The sequence below is a fragment of the Setaria italica genome, chromosome II (assembly GCF_000263155.2).
Source record: "Setaria italica strain Yugu1 chromosome II, Setaria_italica_v2.0, whole genome shotgun sequence".
Classification (NCBI taxonomy): Eukaryota; Viridiplantae; Streptophyta; class Magnoliopsida; order Poales; family Poaceae; genus Setaria; species Setaria italica.
The window spans coordinates 33,018,109-33,043,716 of record NC_028451.1 but is presented as its reverse complement, the minus strand read 5'-3'; the positions used below and the strand labels follow the sequence as shown (position 1 = coordinate 33,043,716).

The 25,608-nt window shown below is 51.0% G+C and overlaps 4 protein-coding genes across 4 annotated transcripts; 3 read left to right on the top strand and 1 right to left on the bottom strand.

Moving 5' to 3' along the window:
- The first annotated feature begins 6,677 nt into the window (after positions 1-6,677).
- On the top strand, positions 6,678-9,192 carry LOC101767141 (NAC domain-containing protein 71). The gene is made up of 3 exons (XM_004959449.1): positions 6,678-6,849; positions 6,942-7,237; positions 8,089-9,192. Exons 1-3 carry the CDS (start codon positions 6,678-6,680, stop codon positions 9,190-9,192), a joined length of 1,572 nt encoding a protein of 523 aa, XP_004959506.1.
- Positions 9,193-9,963: 771 nt separating this feature from the next.
- On the top strand, positions 9,964-13,218 carry LOC101755747 (G-type lectin S-receptor-like serine/threonine-protein kinase At5g35370). The gene has a single exon (XM_004956945.3). The coding sequence runs from the start codon at positions 9,969-9,971 to the stop codon at positions 12,813-12,815; it is 2,847 nt and encodes a 948-aa protein (XP_004957002.2). The 5' UTR covers positions 9,964-9,968; the 3' UTR covers positions 12,816-13,218.
- Positions 13,219-13,572: 354 nt separating this feature from the next.
- Positions 13,573-16,294, bottom strand: LOC101766729 (mitochondrial phosphate carrier protein 3, mitochondrial). Its single transcript, XM_004959448.3, has 6 exons — positions 15,769-16,294; positions 15,039-15,400; positions 14,909-14,952; positions 14,612-14,826; positions 14,400-14,524; positions 13,573-14,313 (listed from the first exon to the last, which is right to left on the bottom strand). Exons 1-6 carry the CDS (start codon positions 16,009-16,011, stop codon positions 14,238-14,240), a joined length of 1,065 nt encoding a protein of 354 aa, XP_004959505.1. The 5' UTR covers positions 16,012-16,294; the 3' UTR covers positions 13,573-14,237.
- Positions 16,295-17,341: 1,047 nt separating this feature from the next.
- On the top strand, positions 17,342-23,507 carry LOC101766319 (alpha carbonic anhydrase 2). The gene is made up of 7 exons (XM_004959447.1): positions 17,342-17,447; positions 17,577-17,791; positions 17,939-18,045; positions 18,140-18,248; positions 18,578-18,748; positions 23,206-23,256; positions 23,394-23,507. Exons 1-7 carry the CDS (start codon positions 17,342-17,344, stop codon positions 23,505-23,507), a joined length of 873 nt encoding a protein of 290 aa, XP_004959504.1.
- Positions 23,508-25,608: the final 2,101 nt, after the last annotated feature.

The window sequence follows — 25,608 nt, the reverse complement described above, 5'->3', positions numbered from 1 at the left end:
TGGGACAATTCCAAGTTTCCAACACTCACTTTTGTTTGACCTAAAGGATAAGCCAACCTTTAAAAGGAAGATTTGGAATCTTTTAATTCACTCAAGGATATCTCTCAAGGTGAAACTCACATAGGTCAACTAAGAGCACTTTTAGTGTTGTCAATTAGCTAATGTTGCATCCCTCTTGATAGTACGACATACCTATACTCAAGGGTAAATATAAATAGCATGACATCCACTTGAGCTTGTAAGTCTTCATTCTTGCCATACTTTGATCTTTAGATACTTGAGGGCTTCCAACCTAACCTTCAACTTGCGCACATCCAACTTGAGCTAGTGACTTGAGACGCTCCTTTGTCCATGTTAAAGTGTACTTGGAATCTTAAATCACTCCATTTCACCAATCATGATAGATTAGATGCGTTGCATTGCTTCCCTCGATAAGGCCTAGAAATGATACCTCAAAATCCCCCGGATACTAGCTACTTCACCCTAGCAATATACACCTGGCACAAGCCGTCGCTTATCCAAAGCTTGCTTAGTTCCTCATCTCTAGTAACTCGTTTGATTTCTTCACCCATTCTTACCACATTGAGTTTAGCTTTGCTTTCGACATCAATAAATGAAATCTCATTTGAAATCCTCTTCAAATGCTTGATCTTAGTTGATGAAGAATCTCTCATGACTTGCAAGCTTCCACTAATGAGACCAATAAATAGATCATATGCTCGTGTCTTTTAGCATGTCCTTATGAAGTCTTGCAATTTTCCTTCTTATGAATATTTCATACTTTTCTTGATGACCCCTTTTCTCTTGGTAAGACAGGCTATCAAGTTGCTTGGAAAGTTATAGACCAAATTATGAAACTCATCCCCAAGCTTCATTCAACTCTTGCTTGTTGTTGTTCTTTTATTCATCTTCAAGGATCACATACTTGCTTGCTACCTTCATTGTGACCCATATGATACCCATTCACTTGATGAGTTAATATTACAACATGAGTATAATAATATAAACCTGCTCACAATCTTAGATAACTAGTTAGTCCTTTAATCGTTTTGTCATTCAATTCCCCAAAACCCACTTAGGGGCCTAGATGCACTTTCAATTGTTCACAAGATGGATGGATCTCTCACATTGTTTCATACAACTCAACTCAAACTTTGAAGTTTATACACCCTAAAGTCTTTTCTTTCTCATATATACCTCAAATTTGAACACAATCTTACCTTTACCCTCCTGCTAATATTTTGGATTTACATTGCCACTTGTAGTGCGAAGAAGATGTTTTTCTATTTTTAAATAACTAATTAAGATAACCTTGTGAAGTAAATTGCAAAAATAACTATCTTATAGACCCCAATACATTTTTTACATGTAAAAGACAACAACTAAGTTGTCATGTAGTAGTTTCAAGAATTTTCGAATAGATTTGGTATTTTCTACCATTTAAATGAAGTTTTGCATGCTTGTTGAAAGTAATTACAATTTAAACTACAAGTATCTCAAATAATATCTGTTGACGTCGGATTTTGACACGTGTTTTGAATCGACGTCAAAGAAGGAGAAAGGCGGGCCGATGCGGCGGGCCAGGAGCTACAGTTAGGAATCGGCCGATTGAAGCTACAGTATTTTGGCCGACTGGTAAAAGGAGTCGGTGAAGGTTGGCCGATTGGGAGCTGGAGCGGCTTGGTTAGTATGGGCCTAAGGTGGCCCAGGAAGAAGATCAGCTGAAGAAGGGGATTGGCCCATGGGGAGATAATAACCAACTCCGATACGAGTTGTGTTTGTAAATATTTGTTATCATTTAAAATTAGAGATAGATCCTAGTCGGTTAGGAAATCAGTTGTAATAGGCTATAAATAGCCACCTCTAGATGTTTGTAAAGAACAACACATCAATCATAAAACAAATCTACTTTTTCCTCGTCCTTTACTTTCAAGTCGGCGACTTTGCCAGAATACCTTTTTTCTTCACGAGTTTGTACGGGTTGGCAAGGCTGCATCAACATGATCTCCAGCCGATTCTGTAAGTTCCGCTTATCGAGTAATATCTAAGCTTTAACTTTGAGTGCATCGCTGTTGTTTCGTTTAGATTTATTCACCAGTTATCGATACTAACTAGGATCGTAGGTCTTACCTATTATTTTAGTTTTTATCACCAATTATCCAGCTTGAGGTATGAATTGTCGGCTTTTATTGCTTTCGTTCTTTGTTGTCATACAACCGATTAGATCTATCCCAAGCGTTGCTTATCCAGCGTTATTTAGTTTGCTTTAGTAGCTTTTTTTCTTTACAATCGCTACGCGGTATCGGTTGTTTTATAGTTGGTCACCTCCACAATAAATTGGCCGATTCGCCGATACGCTTCTGAAGACAGATCGGAACTTTAGCCGATCGGAACCCTTGGAATTTAATACTATTGTTTCTTTATCAATCAGCAGGTCAGATTGACTAGCACGCCGCGTGAACCGCACCAGGGCGATAACCCGAACAGGAGTTAAGCAGATTCTCCCGGGTCGTGTATCCGACGTTGAGGATCATCGGCCGATTTTCAGCGCCAACAATATCTAAAAAAATCCCAAAAAATATATTTAAGCAAATATATTCAATTTTAGCCAATATCCTGAAAATAGATGGAAAATTCAAATATTTGTTAGGGATAATTTAAACTTCTATGCACAACTTTATTGAAAATAAAACAATAATATCCAAAAGTGGTCCGAAAATTCTGCGATTTAGGATGGACTCATTTTATGTGTTCTTCATCTCATGGCATATAGTAAAGTAATTGATATACATACTTGGTACAATACATTGTTTACAATGGATATATCTCTCACTTAGTTTCATATAACTCAACTTGAACATTGAAGTTTTCCGAACATTTTCAAATTCATATGGACCTCAAATTTAGACACAACCTTATTACGTTAGTATGAGAAAATATGATGTTACATTAGCAATTGTTGTTTAGAAAAATAATTTTTCTAATTTGTACTTAGGTAGAAGAAAACAAGCCACGTAAAATTTTTCAAGAAATAGCAATTAACACATAAACAACCACCATTAAATGAAAGATTGTGATTTTAAAAAATTCAGAAAAAAGAATCATCAAATTTGGAGTCACCGTGAAGAAATTCCATATACAAGTTTAAATTCCGGATTAAAAAGGAGAAATACAAATTGTTTGTTTGTTCTTCAATCTAGCCACATGGCACAACGAGATTGGCCTAACCGGCCGCACACGGATTGCCCTAGGCGGGATTCGTGGTGACACCGCTCAGCCAATAGCTCGCTGCCGCGTGGCAAGAAGTAGCTGGACATGCACCGATGTTTATACTATAAGGTAACTTACCTACAATAATCTTAACTAAACATTTGGTGAATTGGTTGGGCCGGTGCTTTGTCAGGTGGAGGTCGCTGGTTCGATTCTTTGTTGCGCCAATTTTCTGTAGATTAAATTTCTTTGTTCCCTAACTGACAAATGGGCCCATGATGACTGGATATGACTTGTAGCCGTTGACTGAATTTTTATTCTAAAACACGAAAGTACTTATACAAATAAAAAGCATACTGAAAGAAATTACAAATGAAGTTGTATCTCAGTGGTAAGGCACGGTGAGATGGTTCTCCAAGTCTCAGGTTCGAGTTCGAGTAGACAAAACAATAACGAGGCCATATCGAATCACAACCCGCTCAGCTCCTTGGGCTTGGGTTCGATTCCTTGTGTGCTCCGTTTTATTATTTTTCCAGATTAAAACGCGAGAAACTTAATGTATAGAAAAAGAATAACAAACTGTGTCATGAACGAACATACCTGGGCTCGATGCCCTGGTGCCCTCTTTTCCCTGTTTTTTGTTTTTTTCCAATTTTTTGACCGACTCTTTTTTTTATCGCCCGCATACAAAGACACTATTATTTTTATTCTTTTTTAGTTTTCCCACCTAGCACAACACTCACGTTTTTAAAGAAAAATAGTAGCGGAAGTAAGCAACGTATTTGTACAGTATCAAATCCGTGACGATTTTAATTTTCAATCCATGACGGTTACTGATATTCGTCATAGAAATCGGGTTCGAATTTGAGCATGGACGGCCTGTTTGCAAATGTATGACGAAAATTCACAAATCGTCATAGATGGTACATCGTTAGTGACGTTCTCTGAAAACATCACAGAAAATTCATCATAGATTAACAAGTTTCTTATAGTGCATGGAGGTCAGTCCAATGTCTTGCTGAATGCTTGATCGATCCTCACGCACGTCCCTTTCTCCACACTGTTAGACTGTTACTTACTCATGTATGCTGCTGTAGGAGACCATTGGGCGCGCATCGTATCCTATGCTTGCACTAGAGCTACATCTACATGCCATCTAACCGGAGAACCTAGTGTGTAAAACTGAACAGCATCCTGGTGAGTGGGACTGTCAATGTTGGTGCAACAGCGAAAAGGATTGCCGTCCGTCCTAGTCCTACCGTTAGCAGTATACCTAGGGCGCGGCGCTTGCTTTGCTTTGCTTGGAAAATGAAGCTCCGCTTTCATGGTTTGACATGCGAGGGAGGGGCTGCAAGTCCGCAAGACAGCAGTAGGACTATCTTTCGGCGAATCCCATCCGCAGCGATCGACTAAAAACCGCTTTAACCTGACGGCACACGGTGTCAAAAGGGTCGCGGAATACTTATTGATTATTAGGCTTTGACCGCGGCTGTGTGAGCGAGCGAGTGGGCGTGTCAGTCCCTTCCTCGTGCGTTACTGCGTGCCTTTCCTACACCTCGCAGCCCTAGGGCCACGCCTTTCGAGTCTTTTGGAGCAATCTTTCTTTCTCCCTCGGCGCTTTTGCCTGTGTGTGGGGGAGGTGACAGATCAACGGAGAGGCGAGATGAGGGGCTGGGGCTCTCGTTCCTTCAAAGGCGAAAGCTGCTCCAGAAGGTTGCTATAAAAATGAACAGTCAATCAGAGCGCAGAGGAAAGTAAATTAAGGGGGTGTTTGGATACGAGGTGTTAAACTTTAACAGTGTCACATCGGATGTTCGGATACTAATTAGGTGCACTAAACATGAGCTAATTATAAAACTAATTGCAGAACCCTGTGCTAATTTGCGAGACGAATCTATTAAGCCTAATTAATCCATCATTAGCAAATGGTTACTGTAGCACCACATTGTCAAATCATGGACTAATTAGGCTTAATAGATTCGTCTCGCGAATTATACTCCATCTGTGCAATTAGTTTTGTAATTAACCTATGTTTAATACTCCTAATTAGCATCCAAACATCCGATGTGATAGGTGTTAAACTTTAACAGGGTGTTCCCAAACACCCCCTAAAGCATCCATCCATGCAGCCGCTGGGACGGAATTTCTCTGCAAGCAGTAGCGATGGATGAGGCAGATCTTACCAAAGCGCCAAACGCAAGCGTCCACGCCCTTCACTGATCACACATCAGTGCAAGAATTCTCTCTTCCAATAAAATAAAATAAAATAAAGTTATCACTAACACGTGCTCCCTCCATCCTAAAAATAATGCAACTCTCGTTTCTCGAGAAGTCAAACAATTTTAAATTTGATCAAATTTATAAAAAAAATTACTAACGTTTACGTTTTCAAATAGATTTAGTATGAAAATATATTACATGATTAATCTATTAGTATTGATTTTGTATCATAAATGTTATTAATATTTTGTATAACTTTTGTTAAATTTAAAATTGCTCGACTTCTCGGTAAACGAGAGTTGTATTTTTTTTTTTTTGACGGAGGAGTATGGTTTCGAATCTCACCGAGTACAACCAGCAAGTGTGCTAGCTCGCAGTTACTACTATGGCAACTCCCATACGGGGCTCCTGCAACAGATTGATGTGATATGCATGGCCCCTGCCCGGCCGGCCGGTCCAGCGCCCTAGCCCAGCGGCGTCCGTCCGTCACTGTGGCAAAGGCATCGAAGGCGTTTTTATAGAGCGGGCAGGCAGGGAACAGTCGCCGCACCATCACGAAACAGTGCGGCAGTGGCAACGCTGCCCCCTGCATTGCAGCCTGCAAGCTGCAACAACAAGGCGATGATGAGATGATAAGACGCGACTCGCGACTGCTACCGGACCGGGCCATAGATGCGTTGCGCTGCGCCTTCAATGGCGTCACGCCACCCGCGGCGGGGGCCGCGCGGCGCGGCGGACCGCAGCGCCAAGGGGCCGCCGCTGGTTTGATCGGCCGGACGGCGCGCCGCGCAGGAGGGAGGGGTTTGTTTGTGGGCCGTGTGCCGTGGGTGAGTTCTGCGATTAGCCCATGAGCCTGCCTTGGCCCAACGAACGCTTCGGTACAAAACAAGTTTGGGCTTCGGGTAAGGGACTTTTCCTACTAGGCAGGCCATCAAAGGATTGGGCCCGCCTGTGCGCGCGGCGGGGCGAATCAGAAATCGTATCCGAGTGCTATTCGGATCCCCCTCAAAAAAACGAGTGCTATTCGGATCGAATCGAATCCACCGAATTCCAAACGTATCCCGTCCCCAGCCCGATTCGGAGCGGTTACGTCCTCCGTTTCCTTTTTTTTAGGGGGGCGAGCCGGCCCACCATAAAGAGTCGTGGAGGCGTCGGCGTGTCCAACTCAAACAGATGCACGTCGTAGCACACCACTGCCTGTCGTCAGCGCCGGATTTCGGCGAACTCGGGATCGGCTCGCCGGCGGCATGGAGGGAGGCGGCGAGAAGAAGTACCCGATCGGCTTCCGGTTCAAGCCCAAGGACGAGGAGCTCGTCGAGTACTACCTCCTCCCCAGGCTGCAGGGCCGGCCGACCGTGCCCAACGACTCCGTCATCGAGGCCAGCGTGTACGACTACCACCCGGACAGGCTGACCAACGGTAGGCTATCATGTTCTAGCCGACGAGCAAATTTTGTTTCGTCCTGCATTTTCTGTCTGATTTCATGGCGTCGTGGTGACATCGCATCGCAGAGTACAAGAGCGGGGGGCAGGAGGAGTGGTACTTCCTGTCGTCGAGGGCGCGCATGTACGGGAACGGCGTGAGGCCGGCGCGGAAGACGCGGGACGGGCGCGGGCGGTGGAAGGCGTCAACGGCCACCAAGGAGGTGGCCGAGGAGGTGGTCTGCAACGGCATCAAGTTCTGCAAGAGCGTGCTCAACTACTTCGAGGGCAACCCCAAGAAGGAGGCCAGGACCAAGTGGATCATGCTCGAGCTCACCGTCCCCGAGTACGAGATCAAGCTCGATAAGCCTGGCGCCAAGAACATGGTAAGTTTCAATTCGAGACGCTTTCTTTCTTTTCCTTTTTTTTTCTTGTCGGTTTGTTTCTGTGGGTAGGGCTGTAAATGTAAATGAGCCGAGCGGGCTCATCATCTCAAGCTTGAGCTTGTTATTAGAATATCGAGCCGAGCTCGATCGGAGCCTGCAACTAGACTAAAGTTTGGCCCACTCGTAATTCAAGCCGATCTCTTATAGCGAGCCAACCACAAGTATTTTAGTCTTGTGATTTTTATCAATCATAAACTTATAATATAATAAAGTCTATATAATAATTAGACTAGAGTCATTGCATTGTTTGTAAACTTCGGAGATTTGGACAATGCAATTAGATAAGAAAATTAGAATATACGCAATGGAGTTTTCACTTGTTGTAATCAGTGGCGAACCCAGAGTTTTTATTGAGCCTGGGCAGACACTGCAGTCTGCATGCCGTGGTGTGCTGTCTGCCTTGCTATGTGCCTTTGGCAATTTTTTACGATGCAGTGCACCCTTACTTATTGGAGCTGGGGCATGTGCCTAGGGTCGCCGTGCTCTGGGTCTGCTCCTGGTTGTAATAATCCACGAGCTTACTCGAGCTAGCTCGAAAAGCTCACGAGTTTTGAACAAGCCTGAGCTTGGCTCGTTTAGAATTCGAAACCATACTGAAACATGTGTAAGACGAGCCAAACGCGAGCGACTCACGAGCCCCAAACTCTAAACTCCATTGACAGCTCTATGTGTGGGCACCTCTGCTTGCAAAAGTATATTTCCACAGCATGTCCGCTTCAAAATAATATTTCTACTGCGTTGCTATACTGGCGTGTGATTGCTAATTAAGCTATTTCGGTGACTGGATGCAGTTGGACGAGTACGTCATGTGCAAGATCTACGTGTCCCCGCAGCACAAGAAGAAAGGCGACGCCGACGACGACGAGGAAGGCACCAGCTCGGCGTTCGAAGAGGAAGAAGAGGAAGCGTGCTCCTCCACGCCACACGGCCAAGGCACGGCGGAGTCCATGCACGCAGACAAGCAGGCCGGCAAGCGGCCCATGGTCGAGCAGCCGCCGCAGCGCGGTAGCTTCGCGCCCGCCCGGAAGCAGGCCCGTCAAGGGAGCCTAAGCACTGGATCAGCCACGCAAGCGAGCTACTCCTCCACCAGCAACGCTGCCTCCTCGACGGAAGCGTACTGCGGTGGTCTGGGTCAACTAACGGGTGCACACTGTGGCCTTCAGTTTCAGGCACCACCAATGCCGCGGCCGGCAGGTGCGTACAACGGCCAGGCACCAGCGAAGCCGCCGGCGGGCGCGTGCGGTGGCTGGGGACTCGTGCAGCTGCCAACACCAACGCCGGTGCTGTACCAGCCGTTCGCGGACCCGACTGACGACGACCCCTTTGGCCAGATGGCGGCAACGATGACGCGTCCTACGACACCGGCGAACCAGGCGGCGAGGCTGCCGGGCTTCCCGGGGAGCCAGCCGCCGCGGCACCCGGGGACGGGGTTCAGGCCGCAGGTGTCCCTGCAGTGCTGCTACGACCAGAACTACCGACCCGTGCAAGTGCAGCAACCGCCGCCCGGCAACGCGTCCTCGTCGCAGCTGCAGAGGCTGCCCGCGTTCCTGCCGCAGCAGCAGATGCTGCAGCCGTTCCTCAACGGCGGCGCCAACCGGCGCGCGGGGGCCGCCGCCGTGCCTCGCGGCCCGTCGTACAACGGTTACCCTTACCAGCGAACCTCGTTGGCGCCGACCGCGGACGGCCACGGCGGAGCAGCGAACGAGAAGAATGGTGCGGCGCGCTTCAACGTCAACGCGGAGCAATTTTTTGTGGATCTGGCCACGATTAACCCGTCCCTGGCCGGAGGTTGTACGCAGCCGGCGCCGGTCGGCCTGGTCAAGCCACCGGCGCCCGCGGCGGCACGCCCGGTCGAGTCACCCGCGCCCCGCGGCGGCCGCTGTTGCGAAAGTTAAAACCGAGACCGGAGAAACGTCTGGTCTGAAGACGCAAGATGCTGCTTAGTTAAGCTTATTTTCTTTGCCATTTTTCCTGATGCTAAATCTGTACTGCTAGTAGTAACATATTCTGATTGCAACGCACAACGCATTTAGTATCTGAAGACGTCTGCTACTCCGTGTTTTCTTTTCCAGAGCACATCTGCGCTCGGCCAATCGAGATCGTCAACGAAACATCCGTCTGAACCACTTCGATTGCGCTAGCCTGTTAATCTTTTTTTATGGTTACTAACCTTGAAGCCACATGGGTGTAACTGTAACCCAAAATTTAGCTCCACTTGCATGATCGCCCATACCACACTGCACCCTGTTCCCCTCGATTCTGAACTCCAGAGTGGACTCCATCTGGGTATTAATTCTTGAGCTAGACATGAGCGGGGCAGTTGACTTCCCACCGCGCTGACGAACGGACCAGGTTGAATGATGATCGGAAGTCAATGCACAACAGTAGTGTCCTAGGCCTGCACAAGAAAAGCCACAAAACCAACTCTGTTTGACAAGTTCTCTCAGCAGCTCAGGTCGCACCTGTGCTCCTCTAAATTAAATATCAAATAAACTTCGCTATCAGCTGGTCGTCGCGCAGCTCGACCCTCCGCATTGTTTATCGCGGATTGTTTATCCAACCCATCCCGATCGCGCAGAAGCACAAAAATCCAGCGAGTCCCGCGCCGCTAGATTCCAAACCGCGGCAACCGAGCAGTCTGAACCCAACGACTCTGCCGCCGCTGCGACAGATGCCGGTCTATTCCCGCCAACCAGAGCGCACGCAGCATATAGCCCAGGTCAACGCTCTCCTACGCCACCCGGTGCCGTGCACTCCTCCTACGCTTCATGGGCGCCCGCATCCGCGCGCGCCCCACGCCGTCGCGGCACAAATGTCTCCGCTCCGTCCCGCTCCGCCGCGCTCGCTCGCGTTCCTGGTCTCGACCCTGATCCTCCTCCTCCTCTCCGCCCGCACCGCGGACGCGGGGCCGCTGGCGACGGAGTTCGCGTACCCCGACCTCGTCGCCTCTAGCATCCTGTACGTCGACACCGGCGGCGCGTTCCTCGAGTCCAGGAACCGCGCGTTCAGGGCCGCCGTGACCAACCCCGGGAAGCAGCAGGACAGGTTCTACCTCGCCGTCCTGCACACCCCGTCCGCCACGGTGGTCTGGTCGGCAAACCGCGCCGCGCCGACGACGTCGTCGGGCTCCGTCAATCTCACCGCGCAGGGGATCACCGTGTCGGACCCCAATGGGACGGTGCTGTGGTCGACGCCGTCGCCGCTGCGGTCCCCCGTCACGGCGCTGCGGCTGCAGGACAGCGGGAACCTCCAGCTGCTGGGCGCCGGGAACGCCACGCTGTGGCAGTCGTTCGACGCCGCCACCGACACCCTGCTCCCGGGCCAGCCGCTGCGCGCCGGCGCGTGCCTGGCCGCGGCGGCGAGCGCCGCTGGCCTCGCGGAGGGGGACTACCGGCTCGCCGTGACGGCCGCGGACGTGGTGCTGACGTGGCAGGGGTCCACGTACTGGCGGCTGTCGAACGACCTCCGGTCCTACAAGGACCGCAACGTCGCGGTGGCGTCCGTGTCGGTGAACGCGTCGGGGCTGTTCGCGGTCGCCGCCGACGGCGGCCCCGTGTTCCGCGTGGACCTCGCGGCCGCGGCGTTCCCCGTGCTGAAGCTGGGGTACGACGGCCGCCTGCGCATCACGGGCTACCCGATGGTGAACTCGTCGGCGTCGCTCGGAGGCGACTTCCTGGCGCCAGCCAACGACTGCGACCTCCCGCTGCAGTGCCCGTCCCTGGGGCTCTGCTCAACGGCCGGCAACAGCTCGACCTGCACATGCCCACCGCTCTTCGCGGCTTCCCCGTCGACCCCCGGCGCGTGCATACCGGGGGACGGCTCGACGCTCGCGTCGCCGGCCTCTTGCCAGAGCAACAACAGCACCGTGCCCGTTTCTTACCTCGCCCTCAAGTCTCAGGCTGCCTACTTCGCCACCAAGTTCGATCCCCCGACCATGGCCGGCCTCAACTACACGGCGTGCCGCGGCCTCTGCACCGGGATCTGCACTTGCCTCGCCTACTTCTACGACACCTCCTCCCGGAGCTGCTACCTGGTTCGGGAAAAGCTGCTCGGCTCGCTGTATTTGAGCTCGTCGGCTTCAGCCTTGGGATACATCAAGACGGTCCACTCGCCGCAGAATGGTACAAGGAATTCGAAGTCGTCGTCTGCGAACCGCACCGTCCCAATCGTCTTGCCATCCATCGCGGCGTTCCTTCTCGTTGCGGTGATCGCATGGTACGCGTGTTGGAGGAGGATGAGGAAGAACGGCAAGAAGAAGAAGGCCAAGAGCTCCGGCGTGAAGCAGGCGTACGTGGGCCGTAAAAAGCCGCCGTCGTGGGACACGGGTAATGCCGACGCTGATGACGACGATATCGTCGTACCGGGCATGCCGACGCGGTTTACCTACGCGGAGATTGCGACGATAACAGGCAACTTTGGGACCAAAATTGGCTCCGGCGGGTTCGGTTCTGTGTACAAAGGGGAACTCCCCGGCGGCGAGGGGCTCATCGCGGTGAAGAAGCTCGAGGCCGTCGGCGTGCAGGCCAAGCGGGAGTTCTGCACCGAGATCACGGTCATCGCCAGCATCCGGCACGTCAATCTCGTCCGCCTCCGCGGCTTCTGCGCGGAGGGCTCGCGCCGGCTGCTCGTTTACGAGTACATGAACAGGGGCTCCCTTGACCGGTCGCTGTTCGGCCGCACGGGGCCAGTGTTGGAGTGGGGTGAGCGCATGGAGGTGGCGCTCGGAGCGGCCCGCGGCCTGGCGTACCTGCACACGGGGTGCGACCAGAAGATCGTGCACTGCGATGTGAAGCCGGAGAACATCCTGCTGGCCGACGGCGGGCAGGTGAAGATCGCCGACTTCGGCCTCGCCAAGCTGATGTCGCCGGAGCAGTCGGAGCTGTTCACCACCATGCGCGGCACCCGCGGGTACCTCGCGCCGGAGTGGCTCAGCAACGCCGCCATCTCGGACCGCGCCGACGTGTACAGCTTCGGCATGGTGATGCTCGAGCTGATACACGGGAGGAAGAACCGGGGCGAGCAGACCGACAACAACGTCGCCATCATCGGGGGCAGCGGCGAGCAGCTGTCGGAGTGGCCGTCCGGATGGAGCAGCGCGGCGGCGGCGTCGACGCCGAGCGGCGCCAGCTGCAGTGGCGACGAGTACTTCCCGATGGTGGCGCTGGAGCTCCACGAGCAGGGGAGGCACCTGGACATCATCGACGCGAGGCTGGAAGGCCGCGCAGACGAGGCCGAGGTGGCGCGCGCCGTGCGCATCGCGCTCTGCTGCCTGCACGAGGACCCCGCCCAGCGGCCGAGCATGGCCGCCGTGGTGCGTATGCTGGAAGGCACCGTGTCCCCACCGGAACCGCGCGTCGAGGCGCTCGGGTTCCTACGCCTCTACGGGAGGGGCTACGCCGTGCCGACCACCTCACTGGTCGCCATGGCCGGCACGTCTGGCTCCGCGGGCACGCCGTCGTCGACGGCTGGCGCCTCGCAGTTGACCGACTCGTTGCAGGGCGTGTCAGAGCCAAGATAGCAGCACAAGATTCAGCTCCTGCGACGTGGCACGGATCAGAGGCTGAACTAATCTGGTGCCGACGTGGCGCCGGAGCGGTAGTTCTTGGTCAAGACGATTACATGATACCAGCTGATTTTTTAGAAGGACACGACACGACAGTCGACAGGTGCAACAGCACAGAGGAATGGTCGTATCAGAGAATAAACTAGTTGCAGTGGGTTTAAACTAAGATTAGGTATGCTGTTGGTGTCTTGCCGTGCCGACTTCCGATTATTGTATGCTCTGCTTACGATTCATTTGCTTAGTACACTTGTTTGGCGAGATAGAGAAGGTCGGTCGATGTAGAGATGTATATAATCGGTGAAAAGAAAAACAAAAAAACATAGAAAACACAATGCAAGCTATGTACTCCCTCCGTCCATACTACTACTCATGCTCCGGTGACTTCATTTTGGTTTGAAAATCCTACGTTTTTTTTTATCTTTGTTCAGAAAGCACCTATTTATATTTTGAATTTCGCAATTAAGCAATATGCCGCGAAAAACACAAATAGCACCTATTTATCTAGTCTCAACCATTAACACTGAGAATATCAAAACTACCAAGACAGCTAAGTAAGTGTTCCCATATATATTGGCAAATTTGTCACCTGAATTTGTATCAAAACTAGAACCAGTAAATTCCATGCATTGAACTATTGAACTATCTCTTGCCGCAATTTTTTCGGACGAATCTTGACACATTAACCTTTTTTTTTAAAAAAAAGAATATGTGATTGAAGCCATGCTGCAACATGAAACATGGTATTATCCGATATGAATACATTTAGTCATTTACATTAGGGCACCCAATTAGTGCCATCAATTGACCAAAGGAGGGTCAGTTTAGTACAAACCCAAATAATTTGCATCCAAATATTTTTATCAACTTTATGACTAGTAACTTCATCTTTCGTATTCTGTTCATAACAGGTAGCAGTAACTAATTTATTAAAAAATTTCGCAAGCCTGGGACAACCCTCCGGGCGGAAAATTGTTACAATCACCAATATAGGCGGAGTTTGGGAGGAGGGGGCTAAATTTTAGCCCCCGTCACATCGAATGTTTGGACACTAATTAGGAGTATTAAACTTAGACTAATTACAAAACTAATTACACAACCCCTAGGTTAAATCATGAGACGTATTAAGCCTAATTAGTTCATGATTTGACAATGTGGTGCTACAGTAACCATTCGCTAATGATGGATTAATTAGGCTTAATAGATTCGTCTCGCGATTTAGCCTAGGGGTTCTGCTATTAGTTTTGTAATTAGCTCATATTTAGTTATCATAATTAGTATCCGAATCCGATGTGACAGGGTTAAAGTTTAGCCCTTGTCTCCCAAACACCCACGTAGTAACGATGAAAGAATTACATTATCTGTCAAAGTTTTGGACCTTCAAGCAGAGGCTTTCAGCTCTGCCAGCCCTTCCAGTGGGACAGTGGTAGGAGCAGGCGCTCCACCTGTCGTTGGCCTGCAAAATTTACCAGTTGTTATTACAGCAATCTTAACAAGGCAGGTTATCCTATAAAAAAAATCATAACACACTGGATCACTTACAGTCCAATCATAACTTTGAAGGAATCATAGATGACCCACTGAGCGCCAGTCAGGGTACCGACCATCAGAATGCGAAGAGGAAGGCCACGCGTGAAAAGGCCCATGAGGCCAAGGTTCTTGACAGCCTGACGGATTGAGAGAAAACATCACATATCGGCAAAAGAGCAATCAATGTGGGTGGAGTTCATCTGCGTTCTGCAATGTGGACTCACATCTCCGACAGTGGCTCCCCTGGAGTTGTTCAGGAACGAGACCAAGTTGTCGGCAGGGTGCGAGACGGCGGCGCAGAAGACTCCGGCGATGTAGCCGCTCCCGAAACTGACTCCGAGCTGGAGTGGTTTGCTGCACTGATCCTTTGGCGTTGAGATGAGGTGCTTGTAGGTCATCTCCACGATGTTCTCGTATGTCGCGAACTTCATCATGGTGTCTGCACGGAGGATGGGGAAGTTCAGTTTGGAAAGCTCATATGCAAACTATGGATGCTATCTGAAAAAAGAGAGGACACTTACAAGGAATCTGTCGCCCCCAAAGAGGAACCAGTCCTCTAAACAGCCTGAAGTTCAGAAACATCATCGACGAGTTTGTCAGCACAAAACAGCATAAACACAGGCAGCCTGAGCTTGATGTTGTACCACATACCCTGCATATCCCTCGGACCTGACGATCTTGGGGAAGCCGTCGCGGAGCCCCCTGGCGTAGCCGGGCTGCGTCTGCACCCTGACCTTGACGGCCTCCATGGGGCAGAGCGCGATGTCGGCGAACACCTCGGCGGTGGCCGAGCCGGCGAGGTAGATGAGGGTCTTGTACTTGTCGGCGTACTCGGGGCCGGCGAGGTCGGTGTACTCCTTCTTGAAGATCTCGTAGAGGCCGTACTTGAACGCGCCCTGCGCGCTGTACCCCAGGAACGTCGGCGCCCAGCCCCTGAAGAAGCCGCGGAGGCCCTGCTCCCTCATCACCACGCCGAACGCCGACGAGGTGCTCTTGTACTTGGCAGGGTCGATCTGCGAGCGAGGCCATGTTGCATTTCGCCACGTAAGAAATCATAACAGCGTTCTTGCTCAAAGAATACAGAAATAAAATCAGAGCAGCTGTGCAGCTGTGTGTTCTGTGTGTTAAGCTGCTGCTCTGCTGCTGTAATGTTGAGGATGTTCAAACGGGCCGGGCGGCAAACCAATAGGACACATTTCGGCCTTGTTCAGCTGGGCTGACCCAATGCAATTGTACAAGAAGCTAAACAATTCGTGGCGAAAGCGAAACGCAACCACAAACCTTGGGAGTCAAACGGTCAAAGAGTGCGACATTTCCCGTGGCGCGCGCGGCGCTCAGGCGACCACAGGTTGTCGGACACGACACGCACGCAGTTACGCACCTGGATGTTGCACTTGATGACGTCGAGCGGCGTCACGGCGGCGTGCGTGAACCCGCAGGCCGCGGCCCCACCGACGGCGCCCGCCGCGTAGTATGCCGGCGAGAACATCTCGATCTTCCCAAACGGCTCGCTCGGCGCCCCCGCCACCACCGCGGCGGGCGGCGCCTCCCGGCGGCCGCTGGCGCCGGGCCGCGGCGCGTAGAGGAAGCTCGGGAGCAGCGGCTGCTGCTGGCGCGGCGCCATCTCGGGGACGATGTGTCACGTCACGTGCCCGCGCCGCGTTGGAAGCTTGGAAGCGTGCGTGGGCGGAGCTCGGGCAGGCTCTGGCGCGGCGATTTCACGGATGGCTCGTGGTTTTCCCGGTCGGCTGGAGCCCTCCTGCGCGGCGCAGCTGTCGTTTTATACGGGGAAGCGCGAGGGTGCGTGCCCGTGGCACAGTGGCCCGTGACGTGCGTCCCGGGGTTTGACCCGCGCGACGGCTTGGAAAGCAAGGCGGCCGGCGGCGAGTAGTGTGGAAAACTGGAAATGGGGCGGCTTGCTGGGTTCTTTCCTGGAACTGGTCACACGTACCTGCTCCGCGCGGAGAGTTGGGTTGGGGGTGCGCACTTGGTGGCATGTTCGAGTTGTGAACTCCCTCCAATCCTTTTGTTTGAAACGGGAGTGCAAATCTTGGAACGCCGGAGTGGCTCAGCAACGCCTCCAATCCCTCACATCAGGAACAGGTATTTACTTGGTGGCATGTGAGGTTTGTTTTGACGCATGTGTCTCAGATTCTTCTCGTTGAAAATTATACCCCTGCTAAACTTTAACACCTGTCATATCGGATGTTTCATACTAATTAGGAGTATTAAATATAGTCTAATTACAAAACTAATTACACAGATGGAGTCTAATTCGTGAGATGAATCTATTAAGCCTAATTAGTCCATGATTTGATAATGTGGTGCTACAGTAACCATTTGCTAGTGATGGATTAATTAGCCCTCAATAGATTCGTCTCGTGAATTAGACTTCATCCGTGCAATTAATTTTGTAATTAGCTATCCTCCTAATAAGCACCTAAATATCCGATATAACCTTGTTAAAGTTTAACCCCTCGTATCCAAACACCCGATCCAACGTATCGGCGAAGCATCTCACGTTAACGGTCTCAAGCTAGGTAGAGAGAGCCCAGCATATTTGACTGTATCCAACTACTCCGAAGCTGCACGTCTGCACACGTGTCTCCTTCGGGTCAGCCCGATGGTCAGGTACAAGATGAACCCAGTCTTGGTTGGGTCACGTAGAAGCTCTGTGGCGACTACTGTGCTGTGTGCTCAACTCAACTGACCCATCAACAGATGTTTGCATAAAAAAGGAGCCTAAACTCTAGAACTCAGGCGTCGATCACGACACAATTAGATTGTTAGAAGCCCAAAATACTCCATTGGCGATATGAGGCCATAATCTACTCTCCTCCTATTTTAAAGGCGGCCCTCTCTCACGCACGTACGCGCAGGTCTCTCATGGCTTTGAATTGATACCCTCCTATAACGAACGTCCACGACGTTGGAAGCTGCAACAATCTGCAGCGATGGCCCGGTGGCGGAATGCGAACGACGGCGGCGCTCGTGCAACCCTCGCGTTGGCCATCCTTGTGGTCTTGGCATTCTGCGCGCGATCTGCGTCAGCAGTAGGCAGTAAGTTTCTTGGATTTCTTCAGGGATATCTCTGATCAGAGTTCTGAACCCGAAACTACTTTCGCACCTGCGAATTTCCATCAAATTAGCACAGAAATCATGCAGCTTTAATTTCTTTTGGTTGTACAGGCACGCCTCATTCAGCCTTCAGCTACAAGGATGATGACCCGGACGGGCCTGCGAAATGGGCAACGTTGCAGAAGGACTGGGCTGTTTGTGACAGCGGCAAAGAGCAGTCACCGATCGACGTCGCAAAGGTGGAGGTCTCCGAGGATTTAGGCCCACTGGAGCAGACCTACAAGGCCGGAGCCGCCGCCGTGCAAAACCGAGGCCACGATTTCATGGTCAGATGAGCCCAACTTTAACATTGTTCTTCGTTCTACTTTTGATCTAGATGATGAAAGCATAGCAAACAAGAATTTGAGGATTTTTTTCGATCTTTTGGTTCTCGGTGTGATGTGTGATGCCTGTCCAATTGTTCTTTTGTCTAGCTAAACTGGAAAGAAGCGAACGGCAAGCTGACGATCGACGGGAAGGACTACACGCTGCTGCAGGTGCACTGGCACGCGCCCTCTGAGCACACTGTCAATGGCACCCGGTGAGCATCCACGCCATGACTGGATTCCAAAGGAACCCGTACGTTGTTGTTACTTGGTCGTCGATGTGTGTTTCCAACGATGTGGTGTGTGCAGCTTCGACGCGGAGATGCACATGGTGCATGAGGACACCACCAAGGCGAAAGCTGTCGTCTCCGTGCTGTTCAGCTCCAAAGCAGGCAAGCCCAGCAAGCTGCTCGGTGATGTACTACTCCCTCCGTTGCACTCCAGCTTTTTCTTTAGAGTCACGTTTGATCAAAATTATAGTAAAGATCATAAAAATTTATGATACCGAATGGATATACTATGAAAATATATTTAACTAAAAAAATTAATGGTACTTATTTGGTATCTATTTTATTGCATAAATTTGGTTAAACTTGAGATGTTTTGACTTTAAAAAAATTGGAATGACTTATAATTTGAAACGGAGGGAATACGTGCCTCGTATAATGCATGTCGTTGATTTAATTACAAAATCATCGTATCGATCCACAGAGAATGAGAGCATGACGAGGGCATCCTAATATGCAGCTACGGCCGTACTTCGAGAAGCTTACTGGTAAACAGAATGCTACGGAGGAAGTGAAGGGCCCAGTTGATCCGGCAGCCTGGATAAACAAAGACTCAGGCTACTACAGATACGAGGGCTCTCTTACAACGCCACCTTGCACCGAAGGAGTGATTTGGACGATCTTGAGCAAGGTACACTGCAGTTATGGGTCTGTTTCAGGCATCCGGTTAATTTCATTTGGCAAGCACAACTTGAAATGCAAGGATTTCAAAGGCCTTTTGTTAATTACTCCTTATTTACTTTTCAATGCAAGACCATAAACTTCTTCACTAATGTCACTGTTGGAAAACTGAGCATTGGTCCTAGCCCTTAGTACCGGTTGATTTTTGACTCGGTACTAATATGAGCATTAGTACCGGGTCTAACGGCTAGTTCCCCAGGAGCCCCCCTGATCCCCTTTAGTACCGGTTGTGAGCTCCAACCGGTACTAAAGGTCCCCAATTGGTACTGGGTGGAGCCTCCACCGATACTAATGTACATGAGCACCCACTCGGTACTAATGTACTAATGGGTGATCTTTAGTATCGGTTGGAGCTCCCAACCGGTATTAAAGCCCTATCTCCTCCGCCTGGCCTCACCCATCTTATCTTCCCAGCCCCCTCCGCCTGGCCTCACCCTCTCCCTCTCCTCTCCGCCCTCTCCCTCTCCCTCTCCCCTCTACTCTCAGCTCCCCCTGCCTCTCTTCCTCCCTCCCTCCCTTCACTCCCTCCCTCCTTGTGCACCGCCGGACCTCACCTTGTGCGCCGCCGCCTCTCTCACTCCCTCTCTCCCTCCACTTCTCACTCTTGAGGCCGGCCGGCACCTCCTCTGCCTCCCCTCCCCTCCCCCCTCCGCTCGCCCCTCATCGGCGGTGAGGAGCAGCGGCGGGGCGAGGTGAGGTGGCTGCGGCACGCAAGGTGACGTCCGATGGCGCGGGCAGGGGCAATGGCAGGCACGAGTTGCAGGCCACGACGGCGGGCATGACCGAGAGCGGGCCGCAGTCGGCATCGACAGCGGGCGCGGCCGGGAGCAGGCTACAGGCGGCGTCGACGGCGGGCGCGGCTGCGGGCGACGGTGGGCGCGCATCTTGATCCAGATGTGTCCCTCTCCCCCTCTCCCTCCATTCATCTCACTCAGTTCGATCGCTGGCGAGGGGCCAAGCGCTCGGCGGGTTGCGTCTCTGGAGAGGGGCCAAGTGGCTGGTGGGGGCGTGGGGCCCAAGGGTGGCAACGGGGGCAAGGGCGGTGGTGGGAGTGAAGCGTCCCCACATAAGTAGAGACTAAATGTGATCCAATTATCAGTCCCAGGAGGCTGATAACACATTTATTCAACAGATAGTTCAGAAACCGTACAACTCCCGAAGGAGCGGGTGGGCAAGCCACACCCAAAGCAAGACTAAAGCGATAACAATACAAATCCAAGTTGCAGTCCAGTCGAACTCCGGGCTGCAATCGGAACTATGCGTCAGCGGAAGCATCCTGCAAAAGGGCCAACACCGCAGGCAGCGTTGGGTGCAGACGCAACCTTCTACTCGAAGTCCTCGGCGACGAAGTCCGGATCCTCCTCTGGAGTAACAACACAAGGGTGAGTACAAAGTACTCAGCAAGTCCAACCCCATCCACGGAGGGGGATACAACAAGAATATGCATATGAATCATCAAGGATATAGCTATGGTTTATTTGCAATAAAGCTGAATTTTAGACATATGCAGGGTTTCATTTTAAAGAAGTTTCATGAAAACATTTTAATAAACGATATAACAAGTGGGGTTGATCCTACACAAAGGATCCAAGTTTTATAAACATTTTAATAAACGATATAACAAGTGGGGTTGATCCTACACAAAGGATCCAAGTTTTATCGCTACCGGACTCCCCGTCCGCCGTAGCGCACGGCACAACTGCCGGACACTTCCAAAATTCCACACACCCACACACACCGTAAATACCAGTCATCCCTCAAAAGCTAGTTGTGTGACCGAGCCGTAACTCGTCCAATGCCGTGGACACGGCTACCCGGATAGGTTTTAACTCTGCAGAAGTTGTACACTTTTCCCACAAGTAGGGTACCGTAACGCGATCACCTTAGTGACGGTACGGATCCTAACAAAGCCATTACCCACCTTAGCCAACACTGACTATTCAACACGGAAACACCCAAGGGGTTAGCAACCCATCCACGGGGCCGAAACCGGGACCTAAGTCACCAAGAGCTTAGTCCTTTTCCAAGGGCTCCCGTTGCTCACCAGCACATCTGAAGCCTAGCAGATTAGCTAGTGGGATTTATGCTAAGCCGTTGCCCATACAACGGTCGAGTAGTTGTACGATGATGGAATTAGGCAGGATGACACATCAACTCGGTCCTTAGCCATGACAAGATGATAACTCCCACTCTGCTCAACCACTAAGGTACGAGCCCAACAACCCGGTATTCCACACAAGAAACACCCATCCATCTCATCCACCACCTCTCTTTACACCCGAAAACCCAACTCCTCAGTTAAACATACTCACACATTTACCTTCCGAATAAACAGATGTAGTCATGTTTGAATTTGGATAATGAGTTCCTAAGCATACTAGCAGTATTTATCATCTAAATAGAGCAACTCATATTTAGAGATAAATATGGGACAACAAGGAATAATCATAACAATCAAGGGGTGGCTATCCAACCGTGTCTTGCGATAAAACAATATGCATTTTATAAAACGGGCCAATAGGGTGTGTCTGAAAAACTGGGTATTAAATATGCATCAAAGGGTGAGATTGGACTTGCCGTTCTCAAAGCCTTCCGGGAGCTCCTGCTCGCGGTACTGGTCCTCGGGCTCGGGCTCACGGTCGAACTCCTCCTCGCGCTCCTCCTCGGGTACTCCGCGATCTATGGCACACACAAATGAGCACACAATAAATAAAAAGGAAAAAGATTTTACCCGTTGAGCTCCGAACAGGAAGTGGGAACGGAAAATAGGTAGGAAGAGTATTTTCATGAAATTTTGATATGCCTCGGCGGAAATATATGAGAGGAGGCCGTGGTCGAATTTGGGATTGATTGGAGGAAATTTGGCGCATGAAATGACGGTTTAAAGGAGTATTAGGGGCTTTAAAATGAGGTTTAGGACTAAACCGCGAGAGCAGGGGCCTATCTGTAATTATTTTTGGAATGGTGGGAGGACTTGTTCACGAATAGGGAAAACTTGAGGGTTAGATCGGGAGAGGAGGGACTTTATCCTCTTCTTCCTCCTTGGGCCATAACAGGGGATGTGGGGGAGGGTTGACCGGCGGCGGGCCGGCCGGCCTTGCTTGCCGGCGGCGTGGCCGAATGGTGGGGGAGGGAGAGGGTGGTGTGGGGGACCCGTTTTGGGCCCTCACCTTGGCCGGCGACGGTGGGGAAAGGGGCGCCGGCGGTCGGTCCAGGAGGGGGCGGCGGCGACTAGCGGCGGCGGCGGTCGGGCGCACGGGGAGGCAAGGGAGGGGCGGCGGCGAGCTAGCGACGGTGGTGGTGGTGCGGAGGGCCGGGCGTGGCCCCTTTTATAGGCCGGCAAGGGAGGGGCGGCCGGTGGCAATGATGGTGGCTGGGACTTTTCGGCCGGTGGCGTGCCCGGGCGGGCTTGCTCGTGGATGGCGTGGCGGCGTGGTCGTCGAGGGCACACAGGGGGCGGCGACCTCGTGGGGAAGCGCGCCGGGGAGGTGGCGTGGTGGCCGGCGGATGGCGCGGTGCACAGGGGCAGCGACGGGATGGATCGGGCGGAGCGGAGCAGGACGGCGCGTGCGGCGCGTCCTGGCGCACGCGGCGCGGCCGGCGCGGTCAGGCGCGCGCGGCGCGGTCGACGCGGCCTGGCGCGCGCGGCCCGAGACGCGGCCAGGCGCGTGCGGCAGGTGCTGGGCTGGGAAGAGCCAGGCGCGTAGCGCCAGGCGGACGGCGCTAGGAGGAGTTGCGCCAGAAGGAAAAGAAGGAGAGAGAAGGGAAGGAGGGAGAGGGAGAAGAAGAGAAGAAGGAAGAAGGAGAAAAGGAAGAAAAGGAAAAAGGAAGGGAAAGGAGAGGAAAAAGGAGAGGGGCAGCTCAGCGAAAGTTGCGGGATTTAGACGGCTCGCGTGATGGATTGGACTGGCACGCGGCGAAAATTACGGGGAGCGGAAAAAGAGGGTTGACGAGCCGGGGCCGGAACGGCGGGTCCGACGGAAGGGAAAAGGTTTGACGGAGCTCAGCGGTCGGAAAAATTTTGGAATGCATTTTTAACGAGTGATTTAATTGGGTGTATTTTTACGGGCGTTACAGGGAGGCAAGGGTAGCGACGGGGCAAGGGCAGTGGCCGGTGGGATGTAGCTCGCCCCAAGGCGGTGGGGTGCGGCTCGGCTCGGGCCGGTGGGATTTTTTTTAATACACTTTTAGTACTGGTTATTTGACCCGGTACTAAAGGGGACCTTTAGTACCGAAGTAGCAATACCGGTTGCACAATTGGTACTAAAGGAGGGTTAGGAACCGGTACTGAAGACGCTTTCCCCAGCAGTGTGTGATGCCGCACACTTGAGTGCATCATATTTATACTTAGAATATTTATAGAGTATGCAAAGAGTTCGATTATGCTTGTGCCTAATTGCCTACCAGGTAGCAGATGCATCAAAGGAGCAGATCGACTCCCTCAAGTCAGAGACCAAGGTACGTCGTATGTGATGAAGTGGACACTGAAAAAGAGCGCAGTTCATCTGAACTATGACCCCTCTGAATTTACACTGCAATGGAGTGATCCTGAATCCTTTTCATTTGTACGTCCATGTTTTCTTAACCAGACGGAGGAGCCAAATTCACGCCCGACTCAGAAAATCAACAGCCGTGTTATTCGCTATTACGAAGCTAAGACCACAGAAGCAAAAGCTGAGCCAGGGCCAAGAAGGGCTGGAGCGAGTTGAGAAGATCATGAGCATTTCCACGTTGGAGATGGTATGGCTGGTCCTGAATTTTCTATAGTGTAGGAAGAACATATACCTTTATTCTGCATTTCATAGTGTGATCCCTTATATCTGGTGTTGGAATATTATTAAATCCGAATTATCTTGATTTGTTGAACTCAAAGAAATGGACAACCCGTAATTATTAATAACTGCACGTGCAGGGTAAACTGAAAGATCTTGGCTTTAGTTGCCCAACTTTGGACAACCAAAATTATTATAGCGCAATTGTAGCATTTCGTTTGTATTTGTGAATTAATTGTCCAAATATTGACTAATTAGGCTCAAAAAGATTCGTCTCACAAAAGTACAACAAAACTGTGCAATTAGTTTTTGATTTCGTTCTACATTTCAGTACTCCATGCATGTACCGCAGTTTGATGTGATGGGAATCTTCTTTTTGCGTAGTGCCCAAGTTGGGATTTTGGAGGGAACTAACATGGCCTGGTTATAAAAAGGCAAACTAAGACACTTGGTCCTGAACTCTACACCAAGAGTCAAATTCATCCCTCAACTTTCAGATCGGTCAATTTAGTCCCTCAACTTTCATTTTCGGGTCACTCATCCTTGTGCTGATGTGGTGCTATATCTTAGTATGTGACTAATGTGAAAAGTTCATTTTACCCTTAGCTCATATGGATCAAACATGTATATGTTTATACTCCCTTGATACATACACACGACAATATATTTTTTAATTAACATAAAATATAGTTTCTAAAAAATGTATGTACTTGTACTCTTTAAAATCATGCATGTGCTCGTACGAATTAAATTTTGATATGCAAAATGTATGTACTCATATTCTTTCATGATATACACAACTTAGTGTACTCTAAAGTTGACATGTGCTCATATACTCATGGTACAATATACATGCTCCATGTATGTATTCATACTCTCTCGATAAACATATATATGTTCATGCTTATATATTTTGGATAATACTATTAATGTACAGTGGAAATTGAGGAGGGGAAGAAGGAGCCAAGAGAAAAAAAAACTTTTCGCATAAGTTTCAGGCTCCCTTTGGTTGGGCTTTTGGGGGCTACTTTTGCTTTCCAAAAGTCAAAAGCCAACCAAAGGGCCGAAAAGTTTCAACTGCTTCCGCCCAAAAGCAGATTTGAGTTAGTTCATTTCTGGCAGCAGGTAGGAAGGTGCTTCCTTGGGCTTTTGGCTTTCTCAAGTTGGAATAAATTACCCACTGCCACTCGTTTTGTGCATACCGCTTCGTTTCTTTCTCTCTCTCCTGATGTTTTTCTCTAGCTGCGAGCTCCTCTCTCCTCCTACGAGCTACCAGTGGCGGTGGCGGGGTCCGACGCGGCGGCCAGCCGACCACGCCGATGGCGGCCCTCTCCGCCCCCTTTCTCCTCCTCCAGCGAGTAGCTAGTGGCGGCGCGGCGTGAGCTCCCAGCAGGGGCGACGCCTGCTCCCCCGCGTGAGCTCCCCCAGTGTAACGCCCGTAAAATTCACCAACCAAAATCACTCGCTAAAAATTGTTTTCAAAATCTTTCACCGCTTGAGCTCTCAAAATTCCCATCTTCCTGGCGAATTTGCCATACCGGCACTGAAGCCGATCGCCGTTCGTTCCTTTTTCTCTCCGCGAGTCATGCCGCATGCCGGACAGAAGAATGCCGCGCGTGCCCACGACCGTTTCCGCAATCGCCACGGCCTCTCTCTTTTCTTCTTCTCTTTTTCCCTCTTCCTTTGTCTCTTTCTCCTTTTTTTCTCTCTCCCCTTCTCTTTTTTCTTCCTTTCTTCCTGCCGCGCCGCGCCTGGCTTCCCTTTCCTTTCCCTTGCACCAGCACCCGACCTCCCAGCCCCGTCCGCCTGCGCCTGGCCGCCCCAGCGCGTGCCCCCAGGCCTGCCTACCGCCTCCAAGCCTGCCCTTCATACACCAGCCTTCGCCGCTGGCTCGCCCACTCAAGCGGGCACGTGCCTGGCCAATTTGGTGCTCGCAGAATGAAGACCGGCTAAGGATGCTGCGAATGTTGACTTGGTCGAGGAAGCGCTACCGGTCTCTTGAAATAATAGGCTGCGCAGGTGCCTCAGCAGGGGCACG

Coding starts and splice junctions, on each gene's coding strand:
- LOC101767141 (XM_004959449.1), top strand. CDS start 6,678: ATGGAGGGAGGCGGCGAGAAGAAGTACCCGATCGGCTTCCGGTTCAAG. Junction 6,850..6,941: donor CCCGGACAGGCTGACCAACG/GTAGGCTATCAT, acceptor ATCGCATCGCAG/AGTACAAGAGCGGGGGGCAG. Junction 7,238..8,088: donor AGCCTGGCGCCAAGAACATG/GTAAGTTTCAAT, acceptor GACTGGATGCAG/TTGGACGAGTACGTCATGTG.
- LOC101755747 (XM_004956945.3), top strand. CDS start 9,969: ATGCCGGTCTATTCCCGCCAACCAGAGCGCACGCAGCATATAGCCCAG.
- LOC101766729 (XM_004959448.3), bottom strand. CDS start 16,011: ATGGCGCCGCGCCAGCAGCAGCCGCTGCTCCCGAGCTTCCTCTACGCG. Junction 15,401..15,768: donor TCATCAAGTGCAACATCCAG/GTGCGTAACTGC, acceptor CCTCGCTCGCAG/ATCGACCCTGCCAAGTACAA. Junction 14,953..15,038: donor AGGTCCGAGGGATATGCAGG/GTATGTGGTACA, acceptor TCTGAACTTCAG/GCTGTTTAGAGGACTGGTTC.
- LOC101766319 (XM_004959447.1), top strand. CDS start 17,342: ATGGCCCGGTGGCGGAATGCGAACGACGGCGGCGCTCGTGCAACCCTC. Junction 17,448..17,576: donor ATCTGCGTCAGCAGTAGGCA/GTAAGTTTCTTG, acceptor TTGGTTGTACAG/GCACGCCTCATTCAGCCTTC. Junction 18,749..23,205: donor TTTGGACGATCTTGAGCAAG/GTACACTGCAGT, acceptor ATTGCCTACCAG/GTAGCAGATGCATCAAAGGA.